The 12985-nt window shown below is 49.2% G+C and overlaps 1 protein-coding gene across 1 annotated transcript; it reads right to left on the reverse strand.

The window, feature by feature from the left end:
* Positions 1–3498: 3498 nt before the first annotated feature.
* On the reverse strand, positions 3499–5145 carry DIO3 (iodothyronine deiodinase 3). Its single transcript, XM_068192378.1, has one exon. It carries the CDS (start codon positions 4931–4933, stop codon positions 4109–4111), a length of 825 nt encoding a protein of 274 aa, XP_068048479.1. The 5' UTR covers positions 4934–5145; the 3' UTR covers positions 3499–4108.
* Positions 5146–12985: the final 7840 nt, after the last annotated feature.

The raw sequence follows: 12985 nt of genomic DNA on the forward strand, positions 1-12985 counted from the left end.
GTGCTGACATGCCTAAATTGTGGCAGGATATAGGACCCTGGCACTGGCAGTGAGGAGGAACTTGAGAATGATTTTTGAGCTCTATATGCAAACAGCTGTCTGTCTTCCACAGCATGCTGTAGAAAAATAGAGGTTTTGAACCATTAGAAAAGCAAAGGAAGTGCAATAGCCCAGATTTTGATCATAATTACACCCAGGTGGTTCTGAAGTGACTACACCCGTGTCATTGAAGTTACACCAGTGCAAAACTTGTGTGAGAACTGAATCAAGCTCTTTGTTTTCCTGCATTTGTGTACCAAAAGAGTACTCTAACAGCTCTTAGTAAATAATAAATTAATAATGATATGATGATCTCCCTTATGAGTGGAAGAAGTACAGAAAAATAAGTGTCAGAGTAAGAATTTGCTTGCAAGACTATTTGAATGTGTCATTTGTATTGAGTATAGGATGCTTTACTGGACTAATTTTAATTTCTGGACCAATTTAAATTTTTATTTCAAACATCAGAAACATCCAATGTAGTCAGGTAGTATGTGGTGAACAATAGAAAGACTACAACATATAGGTCATAGTTTAAATGAGCAAGACCTTTGTCGTTTGCATGGCAAAGGACTTTTAAATCCCCAGCAGAAAGCAGTAATGAAAACAACTAATGAAGGCAAGTGCATTTTCTGTCTCCCTGCTGTAAATCAAATAAGATTTTAGTAGTTGGTTTCGTTTGTGTTTCCCCATTTGTGTCTCAGAATACACCAGATTGCAATGTTACATCACATTTTTAATGACTGGAACCATGTCCTGAGATCCCCCTCTGACCACACCACAACTTCCTTCTTTCCTTTCTCCTCCTGGCTAGAGGACTGTATGTAATTATGATGAGGACATAATTCAATTAATTATTGACAGAACATGTAATTGCCACTCAGATCTCTCTCTGATAAATCTCTCTGCGCTCTCTGACTTCTGTTTGTCGTGCAGTAGGGAGGTGGAAAAGCACTAAAAATGCGTTTTAAAGATAGGACGTTTCTCAATCCTTTGTATCAGTCGGAGAGGCTTCTGCCGCCCGGGGCTCTTTAGATGTACAGCGTATTGTTCTCGTCTGTGCTAAACAAGCATCCCCGAGAAAGCTCAGTGGGATGGAGGCTTATGATTCATTTTAAGTGGAGGATATAATAGAATCAGATAACTTTGATTTGTGCAAAGGAAAAGTGTGATCTCTTTCAGGGATTCCAGGAATTCATAGCAATTTTTTCTTCTGTTGCTGATTAAAGAGAAAGTGATAAATAAGATCTCTGTGTTTGCTTTAAAGGACGACTGTAGCTTTAGAAAGCTGACTTATTTAGGAAAAAAAAAAATCCTGACCTCATATAGCCTTTGACCAATATCTGCTAGTAGTAGAGAGTAAAGATGAGGCTGTTTCTGTTATTATTAAAACCCACAGTGACCATTTCTGTCTGTATGACCGGAAAATGTCCTGGGGGCCAGGCCGGGGCGGGGATGTACCCGGGTCTTGCCGTAATTTCGGATTACAACTAAAGCTTGCCAAAAGCAGATAAAGGAAAGAGATAACGAGGTGAGAACGCAAAGAATGGCTTTATTGTAAAGTCAGGAAAACTAAGCTGTTTAAAAAAAAAAAAAAAAAGCAATCGCGTGCACGGAGTCTGCCCTTGTAGCCGAGAGAGGAGACCCGCTGCTCCTCTGCTCCTCTGCCTTCGGTTTTCACGGCACGACGCGCGTGGGGCTGGGAAAGGCGCTGCAGGGCAGGGCCGGGGCCGGTACCGCGCTGGGGGCCGAGGGCAGCAGGGCGGAGCGGGGTCTCTGCAGTCCCGCGGCGGGGCAGGGCGAGGTTTGTGGTGCTCGGGAGTCTCGTACCAGGGAGGAGCGCTCATTCGTCCCTCGTGGGGTGGCGGGACGGAGCCGAAGCTGATGTGCCCATGCAGGCGGGGCACTGACGGGGGCTGGCCGCGGCTCGGGCACCCACACCTTTGCCGTGCCTGGGCGGGCGCTGCTCGTGCCGCGGGGAGCGGGGTGATGCCGGAGGGAGCGGGGTGATGCCCTGCCGCAGCCTGTCCTGCTGGCTCTGCCGCCGAGGCTCCCCTCCGCTCCGGCACTTCGCAGCCCACCGCCCGGCCAGGGGAAGCAGGGCCACCTCAGGGTGGGCTCTCGCCACGCTGCCCCAGCAACAACCGGAGGCACCTGAGCCGGGCGGAGCCGGTGCCTTGAGCCCGGTGCCGGGCGGTCCGCTCTTGGGGGCAGCGGAAAGGTGAAGATGGGATGAATGGGTTCCGACTCCGTCAGAGCAGGCGCAATGGCCAGGCGGGTCGGGAAGCCCGAAGAGGGCACCTGAGCCGGATCCTTTGGCACCTCAGCAGAGCGGCCCGATTTTCAAGGGGGCTGCGGGGGCGAAGGAGACGGACGAGCAGGGCTGGTGCATCTGATTTCTCTGTTGGGGACCACACGGGGCAGCTTTTGTTGCAGGGAGAGGCGGGAGCAGTTACGCGTGCTAGTCTAAACCGTGAATGTTGCAGGACTGGAACACTGCGGGTCCAGAGGAACATTGTCAAGACAGGGGCTAAAATGCCCTTACAAACAGCTTCCCGCAGGTTTAGTTTCGCACTGCGGGCGCGACTCGGTGCCCAGCTGCGGAGAGCGGCGTCCGCGGCTTGCCCTGCCTTCGGGCCCTGCACCCCCCTCCAAAACTTGGGGGCTTAACAGCTCGGGCGCCTCGTCCCGCTGCTGTCAAGGACGTGGAGGCGTTCAGAGGCGCTACGGGTGGTCCTTAAAGACCCACTGTTTCTGGGCAGCTTTGTAGGGCTCCTGCGGAGGTTGCGGGATGCTCTCCACGCCCTGTCTCACCTGTCGGGGTCCAAGGCAGCAATGTTCGGCACCCCGCACCCATTCCAGCGCAGCTGCCGGCCCCCGGCGGTGGGGCTGAGTCTCGCACGGCCGGGCTGGGCGCTGCCCTCCTGCCCGAGCCCTTCAGCCGCGCTTTGCCGCAGGTGCGGTCCGCGCTGCCCCGTCCGGGCTCCGGTCGGGCACCGCCTGCGTGCCCGAGACGAGGTGTCCTCGGCGGGGAGGCTCTCCCGCCCAGGACGGCTTTCCCCAGCCTGTGTTTTCGGTCGGGACTCACTTGACTGCACGGCGCCGGTCAGCCCTGCACCTTCGCCCTCCTGGGCTCAGGGCTCAATCCGGGGCCGGCTCGCCGGGGTCAGTGACGGAGCACGCGGTCCTCCTGAGCGGTCTCTTCCCTCAGGAGTCCCGGAGGTTTGGATTTCCCCATGGGGACACCCAGTACTCTCCCCTTCCTCCGGGTCGCGGGCGATGCGCGCTCCTGCCGCTGCCGAGCCAGAGCTCGCCGCCCCCGAGCCCCCGGCAGCGCATCCTCTCCCGCCTGCCGCTCCGCCTGCCCCTCCTCGGCTGCGGGGCGGGTGTTGCGAGGTAGGCAAAAGGGAAAGTGAACGTAGCGGTCTGAAGATAGAGAAAGGCAGTCAACCATAGACGTGTAGTTACTCAACCTTTATTATTTAAAAAAATTCATAAAAAAAGGAAGGTGAACGAACATCTTACAAAACCCCCCCACATAAATAGGACATTCCGTCCAGCTCTGGCTATTGGCAATTCTAGTATTTGACAACATCAGACGCGATTTCCTGGCATTAGAGAAACCCATTTCAAAATCGGTCATCACAAAGAAATACTAGAAATCCCAGTTAGCACTTGCTAGGCAGCACGGAGCACTTGTACACAACTTTTCAGACACACACCCGCGCACACACGCAGCCGGGAACAGATCCCGTAGGAAGAGAGCCTCCTTAAAAAATAGTAAACGCTAAAAAAAAAAAAAAAAAAAAAAAAAAAAAAAAAAAAAAAAAGTTATTTACAAAACGCACATGGAAATACAGTATTGACAGAGCGTGGCTGGCAAATCAACATGATTTGAATAGAGAAAGGACTATGGCACGTCTTGCTCGAAAGCTCGCACAGCAGCCTCCTTCGAGTGTCCCCGCGGGAAGACAGCTCCTGCGATCTGCGACGCAGTGCCTTCGCCCTCCCCACCTCTCCTCCCGCCCTCCCTTGCCTCTCCACCCCTGCGCTTCTTGCCAGGTCCTTTTTACACTTGGATGACCACCGTGCTGGGGCTCTGGAGCCGGGTTTTGTACTGGTCTAGCCAGCTCCTCAGCTCCGAGATCTTGTAGCCCTCTGGTCCTCTGCCTCCCTGGTACATCACCTTCTCCTCCTGGATGATGTAGAGCCTCTCGAAGTAGGCACCGTAGGCGGCGCTGGAAGCATTGTCCATGGTGTCCACGGCCAGGGGGCAATCGGGCGCCCCTTCCCTCATCAGCTGAGCTGCCCGCAGCCTGTCCTGGAGGCACTGGTGCTTGGGGATGTTGTAGGCTGCATCCGAGCTGACCCAGCCGTCGGAGGGGTGTGCTTCTTCAATGTACACCAGCAGGAAGTCGGCAATGTCCACGAAGTGCGCGGCCAGGCGCTGGAAGGACCTCAGGCGGGCCATGAACGGGGGTCAGGTGCAGCTGCCGAAGTTGAGGATGAGAGGTCTCTTGCCGCGGGCGAAGTCCAGGATGCGGAGCCTCTTCTGCCCGTCCAGCTGGATCACCTCGGGGTTAGGGGCCAAGGAACCCACGTGCGCCGACTTGAAGAAGTCCAGCTTCTGCCCGTGCCACACGGCTTTCAGCGACTCCAGCGTGAACATGCGGTTGGAGTCGGACACGCAGACCGGGGGGTCGTCGGGGGGCGGCTCCTCGCTGGCGCTGGCCGCCTCCTCCGCCGTGGGCATCGTCAGCATCTTCTTCCTAATGCACAGAAAATCCAGGAGCCAGAGCATCACGGCGGTGAGCAGGAAGCGGGGAAATAGGAGGATGCAGGCAGCCGCCTGGGTGAGCAGCTGCAAGGTGTGAACGCCGACGGAGTGGAGCATCGCAGCGGCTTGTGCTGCAGGGCGCTGGCTGCCGGGGGGCCCCCACGCACCCTGCGTGCTGGGGTCTGTGCAGCACAGCTGAGATCCCGCTTCTCTTCAAGCCCATTTTATAGTCAGGGATTTAAATGAAAAGTGACTCCACCTCCGTCCAGAACCCGCCCCTCTGGAACTTGAGCCTGGGGATTACCTACCCCTCCACTCAAATGACCTAAAAATACACAGACAAAAGGGGAGAGAGCCCCGGCGGGAGCCGCAAGGGACGTGCAACGGAGCAGGGTGCAGCCGCTATCAGGCGGAGCAGAGAGTCCGACACAGGGCACCGCCGGGGTCCCCGGCCTCAGATAGCGCCGGCGCTCACAGACAGCCCCGCCAAGGACAATGCAACAGGCACAGCCCGCCCCCGGCCCGGCTCCCCACGGGCCGTGCGGGCACGGGCCGGGCGGGAGCGGGGGCCGGGGCCGTCCCGGCAGCGCCTGCAGGTGACAGGGACAGGCCGCCATCGCCGCGTCCCTTGCCGCGCCTTCCTCCCCTCCCCGCCCCGGCAGCCCGGTCGCCCCCTGAGCACAGCCTCCGCCCCACCGCGCGCCCCGGCGCCGCGGGAGCACCCGGGTCTCGAACCCGCGGCCTCATCCTCCGGCGGCGGCGGCGGCGGGACGGGCGGCGGGCGCTGCCCCGGCCCCCCTTTTCCCCCGGGCCCGCGCTGGGCGGGCCGGGCCCCGGCGGCGGCGGCGGCCCTGGCGCGGGGGGCACCAGGTGGGCGCGGGCCGGTGGGCGCTGCCCCGGGCGGAGGAGGGGCGCGGGCGGCCGCCAGAGGGAGCTGTTGGCCGAGAAGCCGCGGCGGCGGCGGGAGCGCGGGGCCCCTCAGCCCCGGCCGGGGCGTCCGCGCCCGGCCCCGGCCCCGCCACCTGCCCGGGCCCCGCCGCCTGCCCGGGCCCCGCCGCCTGCCCCTCGCGGCACTCGCGAGTACGAGGCTGCATCGCCGCCGCTGCGGGGCCGCTGCTGCGGGAAGCGCTACAGTGGGTGGGCAGAGGGGACGGCGGAGGCGACAGGAGGAGAGCGCCGCGCCTGCGATGTCCCGCTGCTCACTGAGGTCCTGCTGCATCCCCGAGAGCAGCGGTCAGGGCAGACACCCCCTTACGGCGTCCCAGGAGGAGCCAGCAGTACTTTTCTGCACCTGCCAAGTGACATACAAACACAAGCTCCTCACGGGACTAGGTCTGGCAAAATCCTTAAACTGAGGGCTGAAGTGTCACCCCACAGGCATGGCCAGGTAGACCTGTGTGCTGTCCAGAGTGGACACGCGAGTCGTTTTGGGTTGGGTGGGTTGTGTATCAGTAGCGAAGTGCTCACTATGCAGGGCTGAACACTGACTAGCCACCTTCAGTCTTCACCCGTCAGGAGGAATTTATGGCCTGCAAATTCCTTCCTGCTGAACTAGATGGAAACCTGTTCCAGAAGAGCAGAGCTTAAATGTAATTTGGTGTCTCTGCTCAGAACTTTGCCACTCCATTGTCGCAGGGTTCCCAGCTTGCAGCATGCACTTTATTTCCCCACCAGCTTCCTCAGAAAGGGACATTACTTGTCCAAGACGCTGAACACTGCCCTCTGCTATGCAAATGTGGCTCATGCAACCCTGAGCTACTGCTGCAGCTGCTACTCACCTAGGTGCCTGTCACACTGACTTTGGGACATGCAACCCAGTGTGCCTGTGTGTCCTGAGTGCCCTGTTTCTGCCTGTGGCCAGTGCCAGGTCCCTGGCTGCAGATTCCCAAAGACCCCAAGGACCTGCAATTCTCCCAGGCACAGTTTGTGCTCCAAAAGTGACTGTGCATGTGGGTACCTTCCGTCTATCTGCAAAATGGAAAAATGAATGCTGAGCCTCTTCATGGGAGGCTAGGCAGCTTGCTTCATTTTTATGTAACTTATTACAAGAACCCTAAATAAAAGGCAAAATTAAAACCCCATTTTACTTTTTTCTTTATATGGTTCTGAATAGGCTTGTTTAGAGCAATCTAATCAGATGGCTGATTTGTAGTGCCCTGGTGTGTCACCTTTAGTTGGAGTCAGCAGCAAGGTAATTCAACATTCTAACATCTGAAGGGAAACGTACACTCCAGCTCTCATAAAGCCACGTTCATCCGCTAGCCTGATTAATAACTTCTTTGGCATTCCACGGTACTCAGTCCAGGGAAAATTACTGAGTAGATATTTACTATATTGTCAAACTTATTTTGAACTATTCATGTGGGCCTCTCACCACCTCTCTGTGCAGTTATGCAATCTTGAAAACCACAAATTAAAGCCTCTAAAGAGACGCAATAACAAATTGTGGTAACTCTGAAGAAACCCCCAGGAAAAAAAAATTGATCTCTCAAAGTGACCTCTTCAAACTATGCTGACAGACAAAAGCCTGAGTAAACAGATGGGTTTGCAACCCTGAATATCAACAAACTTTGCTCCACTAGATCAGTGAGAGATATTCCAAGGTAAAAATGCTATCTGGTCTTATAGACCCTATTTGCAGCTGGATAGGGGCTTTGGAAATTACTATTTCTCCATTCCCTGTAAACAGCTTTGCTTTGTTTTTCTAGCTTGAAGGAAACCTTTGAATTGGGGTTTCCTATTCAACTGTGCACAGAGCAGAGAACTGAAGCATGTTGCTTCACTAGCCCACTGCTACACTTTCCTGCCACAGGAAAATTCAAGCATGTCCCGAGGCCACGGTGGCTCTGCATGGCCCTACCAGCCATGCTCTGATGGGCTCAGCCAAGGTGCAGCGCTCATGTATTAACCCCGTGGGAAAGGGTGGAATTCCTTCTGCAGCCCTTTGGTTCTCAGAAGGTTTGAAGTGACGTCTTGGTGCTGTTCTCACGTCTGTGTTAAGCTGGATGGTTTTCAAAATCCTGTGTTTTAACTCCATGAAACCCCCTCTCTACTTCCTGAAGGCTGTACCTCCCAGTTGGAACTTGGATTATTTTTAGGTGTGTGAAGGTAGTTGGTCTTTCTAGGAATCCATATCACTGATATTAATAGTGTGGGAACTTATGTCTTCCTGTATACTGAGGATTTCATAGAATATATCCTAAAATATGGGTTTTACAGTGGCACATCTGGTTATGGGTGGTTTTTATTCTTCTGCATGTGGTCTGTGGTTCAGCAGTCACTAACTTAAAAATACATAAGTTTGTATGTGTGTGTCCTAGCACAAGTGCACATACATGGTTTACATTATTTCCTTTTTTCTGAGAACTTTATAGCTGTAGTTTTTCTTCATTTGATAAATGTAATTTATAGCTCTTTTAAAGTTCTTTTCATAAACAGGAGCTACAAAATAAATTCAGCAACTTATAAAAGCAAAACCTCAAAAAGCTGAAATTAAAACCATCAGGTCTGCTTTGATGTAGAGGATGTGTTGAAATGGTATATTTACATGTTTATTTTCTATTTTATAATTTCCTGCACAAAGGCACGCAATACTTTCTGACAGGAACTGAAATGTATTTTGGAAGAGTTCCACCTCTCATGTCATCTAAGCTCCATGTCATTAATGTGGTAGAACTCTATGTGAAGGAAATGAAAAAGACTTTCCCGAAATAAGAGCTGAGCAATTTCTACTCATCTAAGTGGCCACCCGGTGACTGAAGAGAGGTGCAGTGGTGCAGTGGTAAATTACTCACCTGTTTGGTATCTGTAAGAAGTGGGTAAATGTTATATTGCTGAAATTGGTGGTGGATAAACTCCATTTGCAGTTGTTTGTTTGTAGCAACACCTCTGGAAAAGTTACCATATGCTGGAGACTGTGCATGGGTCTGGCTGTCTCTGGATCTGCCTCTCACTTAATCTTTCACCACTTTTAGATGACACCTGTTCTTATTTTCCTCCCTTCTGTCTTTTTTTTTTTTTTTAATAAATATATATGACTCAGAAAAAACCATACAAATCCAAGCATCTAGGCAATGCCTGAAGTAGGTTTGAGTATGGAAAGAAAAAAAGTGCTGTGCTGCAGATTTGTCTATAAAATCAGCAGCAGAGCCATGGCCTTTGAATCTCCTACCCACCCTGTCATTCCTACCTTCAAATACATGACAAGCGTGTCATATACGACAAATAGGTTCCCTGCACTGAACCTTTCAAATTTTTTTCCCCTCACTTTTTGCCAACTCTGGGATGAACTGGGAAAGAGTTGTTTAATTTGGGAGAGCTGATTCCACAACCACAGGTCTGTTAACGCAATGTTCACCCTGAGTAAGCAGAAACCAACATTTTCTTGAGCCTGTGAGCCATCTACTAAGGCTTTGACGTGTGACCAAATGTACAGTTCCCCTGATGTGCTAGTGGATTTCGGCACCTGCCTCTCCATGGCTGCTCCCTAGTGCCCCTGTTGTGCCAGCAGCCTGTCAGGTTGGGGTAGAAACTAGATAACCAAAAGGTTCTGGATTAAAGAATTCTGGTTTTAAACCCAGATGGTTTTGGTGAATGGGTTTACTTTAGAATCCCTAAAGTAGTGTCTAATAGCACTAACTTTCAGTGCAACTTGAATGACAAAAGGTGCAACTTTCCATCCCATCAATCCTTCCTCACTTCTGCTTGCACTGTGTCTTGTGTGATCTTGAAGTGATCTGAAGTGACGTGCTTTGGGGACTAAGGAGGAAGAAGAGCTTGGCTTTAGAAAAAAAGAGTTATTTCCTGACAAGTTTGTTCCCTAAACCTGCTAATGATGAAAGGAATTGATCATCTGTGGTGCAGGGGAAGCACAAGAGAAATGGCCACAGCTTGTGGCCAAGGCAGGGCTAACAGGACCATCCCATCAGACTGACTTAACTATATTATCCATCCGCCCCTGGGTGGAATTTCATAGGGAGAATGTGTTAAGAACAGAAACAAGTTTCACTGCAGATATAGATAGTCTGTGGATAGTCTCCCTTTTGTGTAGTAGAAAAGCATAGATGTACAGGAGATGCCAGTGGCTGTCACAAGGTCCTGCTGGGCAATGTAGCTGGATAGGGTGCACAGATGGCTTCTGGGGGGAGCCAGCAATATCAACTTCAACAGCAGCTGCTAACACACCTCCATCAGTGGGAAATCGGATTATCCAGAACCCCCTGTGCCAAGCACATCCCTGCTACCCATCAAGCAAACTGTTCAAAAGCTTCTGTGGCTCAAGAGCTCAGGCTGGACCCCCTGGTAGTACAGTACAATTACAGTGATCTGAATGGTTTGCTCTGCAGCAAAGACAACAGTCTAGTCCAGAAGTGGAACCCCATAGAGTTATACTTAAGCAGAGACTTTATACACAGTGAATACAGATGAAGTCCTTGTCAGAAAACAGAAAATACTTCTACCATTGTTTTTGTTTCAGGTGTGCTGTAGATGAGGATAAGGAGATGCAATTTGCTTGAATCTAAATCTCTTCTCAGAAGATTGTAACAAAATTCACTGTGTGTAGCATTTTGCAACAGAATATGTTTCAGCGCATGACGTAAAAATTCAATATACTAACACTGTTTAGAGAGATGGAGACAGCAGGCTGACAACTCAGATTAGTTCTTCATCTTTTAAAAGGCAGCCTAGCAGGAGTATTTTCTCAAAATGTTACTGGGATAGTTTGGAGTTGAAAGTCTGCATCCAGCCTCTGTCAGGGTAAAGGGAGCACCATTCCTTTGAGATCCTTTGCCAAGGGAGGGTCTCACTGCTGTCTGGCAGTCTTTGCCACAGGCTGGTCCTCAGAGCCTCACGGTTTGTGTGATGAAAGCTGTGAGTGATCAGCTGCAGAACTCCTGGTGCTTTCCTTGTGATTGTGATTTTGCCCAAGCCATGTAGTATGATAACAGACAAAAGGGAGTCTGAAAATTCAGGGTCCAATATTCATCATCTCATTTTCCTTAGCAAGTGCAGTAGAATATAAAGAATTTCAATAGAATATAGTTTAATAATTCTCAGGTTTTAAGGCGATTGCATGCGCCCTGCCTGAAATGATACACACGTTTAAATTTTCAATCTCTAACAGACTCAGAGGGGAAGGCAGGAAAAAGTAGCATTTAAAAAAACATTTATTCAAGGAAAATCTTTAGGGATCATGTGTAGGATAATCTTCTTCAGGGTGACCCTCATTTTCTACAGTATAATGGTTTTACCCAGCAGTGGTTTAATGGTTTTGAATAAGCTGTAGAGCAGAGGAACAAACATTTTTGCAAGAATGGAAGAGTTTACCCAGAAAGGCAGGAGTATCAGCCTACTTTGAATATAGAATGAACATGATTATTCTGCTGACCTTTTATCCCCACCATCACTAAAATGTATATTATGAACATAATGGGGTCTGTTTTTGTGTAAATGGTTGCTGTAAGCATGACTGACTCGTTTGAAGCAAGTGACATTCCAAGCAAGAGGCTGGAAGGCACCAGTGCTGTGCACTGAGGCTCTCATCAAACAACTTTCTTGCTTCAAGCCTTTTATTTGAACATAAATGTTTGTGAAGTTTTCCAGTGATTTTTTTCCTGGCGTTCACCCCACGACTCTTATTATTTTTAGCCATGTAAAATGGCATTATGCAATTGCTGAATTCGTTTCTTTCAGCCCATGATGATTTATAGGACTTAATTTCCAGGATACTCCCTTGAAGTTACCTTCTCTTTGTGACCTCAGGATTTCTCTTCCCAGAGCTTTGGTACTTATTTTTACTATTTCTGTGGTTGAGGTTTGGCAGTGCTGTTTTGGATTAATGACAAACATATATAAGGACTGGAAGGAATACATGTCATAATCTCCTAATTTAATGTGTGGATTGTTTATCAGTAGTAGAAAGAAGTTTCTGGACAGGTTTAAAACATCCTCATAATAGGCCTTTGCAGCCAGATAGAAAGATTTTGATGTATCTGAACTATATGTAATTCTTCACTTGTTCCAAAATAGATGAAATTTGCTTATTTTATATTGCAATGCAGTATTTCTTACTCAAACTTTGCCCAGAAAGAACTGGAAGTGGAAGTCAGTTAGTTTGGACAAGTATGCATTGTTTATATGGAATATTTTAATTGACATAAAACTGTGTAAACCTTCTAGCTCCTCTGCTCTTGGATGAAGAAAAGATCTTTGGCATAACAATCCTGAATTTCTGTTCTATTTTTTACTTTTCTGCAGGAAATTGCAAATAATTTAACGCACAAATGAAATTACTCAGCATTTTACTCAGTTGTTGAATTTTCCTCGTAAGCAGCATATTTTGCTTTCATCATATACCCACAAATTTTTTAACTTGCATCTTCTTATTTTTTGATTTCTCTCTATATTCTCATCTACCTTCATGGTTTGTTTAATCAGGCTTAATTCCTTCCCTACACAGCCTACTGTGAATAGAGTGTTCCTTTGAAAATGATTAACTTTGCACTTTGTTTACAGTGTAGTCTTGCAATGTTATATCTGATACTCATTAGCAGGAAAACAGAAATAAAAGAAGAAACATTAGTTATCACTGTCAATCATTTTGAATTCACTGGGATCAGGATCTGACCTGAAATGTTTAGGTTAGCTCAACAACTCAAGTTGATTTGAAGGGTCTTAATGTTTATGCTTAACAGTGTGTCCTCCTATGACTTTTTATTTTTAACTGCTCAACAGTTCTCATTTTCTGTGAATTTAAAAGTTATTCTTAGACTAAGCAGTATAGTCTCTTCACGGGGAAAAACTGTGACAAGCTGATCTATGTGATACAGCTCATCATTTCTGAGGGCACATCACATCTACCTGAAGCTCTAGCAGGAAAAAAACAACCAAATACTAAATGGTTATTTTAAACTTAGATATGAAACTTTGGGTTCCAATTCACTGTCTTTAATGTGTGAATTATTCTGCGTACCTGGAATGGTCCACCCTTCCCTGTGGACCATTAATTTAATGGCCACAGTACCAATCTCTTGCTACTCTGTCTCACTTGAAACCAAGTTTGTATTTCTTGAAACAAGAAAATACCGTCTTTTTAGAAAAGAATTAATAATTCCTTTTTAAAAATGGGAACCATATACTTATATATGCAAATAAAATGGATCAAAGGGA

Source organism: Anomalospiza imberbis, chromosome 6, assembly GCF_031753505.1.
Source record: "Anomalospiza imberbis isolate Cuckoo-Finch-1a 21T00152 chromosome 6, ASM3175350v1, whole genome shotgun sequence".
In the NCBI taxonomy this organism is placed as follows: domain Eukaryota; kingdom Metazoa; phylum Chordata; class Aves; order Passeriformes; family Viduidae; genus Anomalospiza; species Anomalospiza imberbis.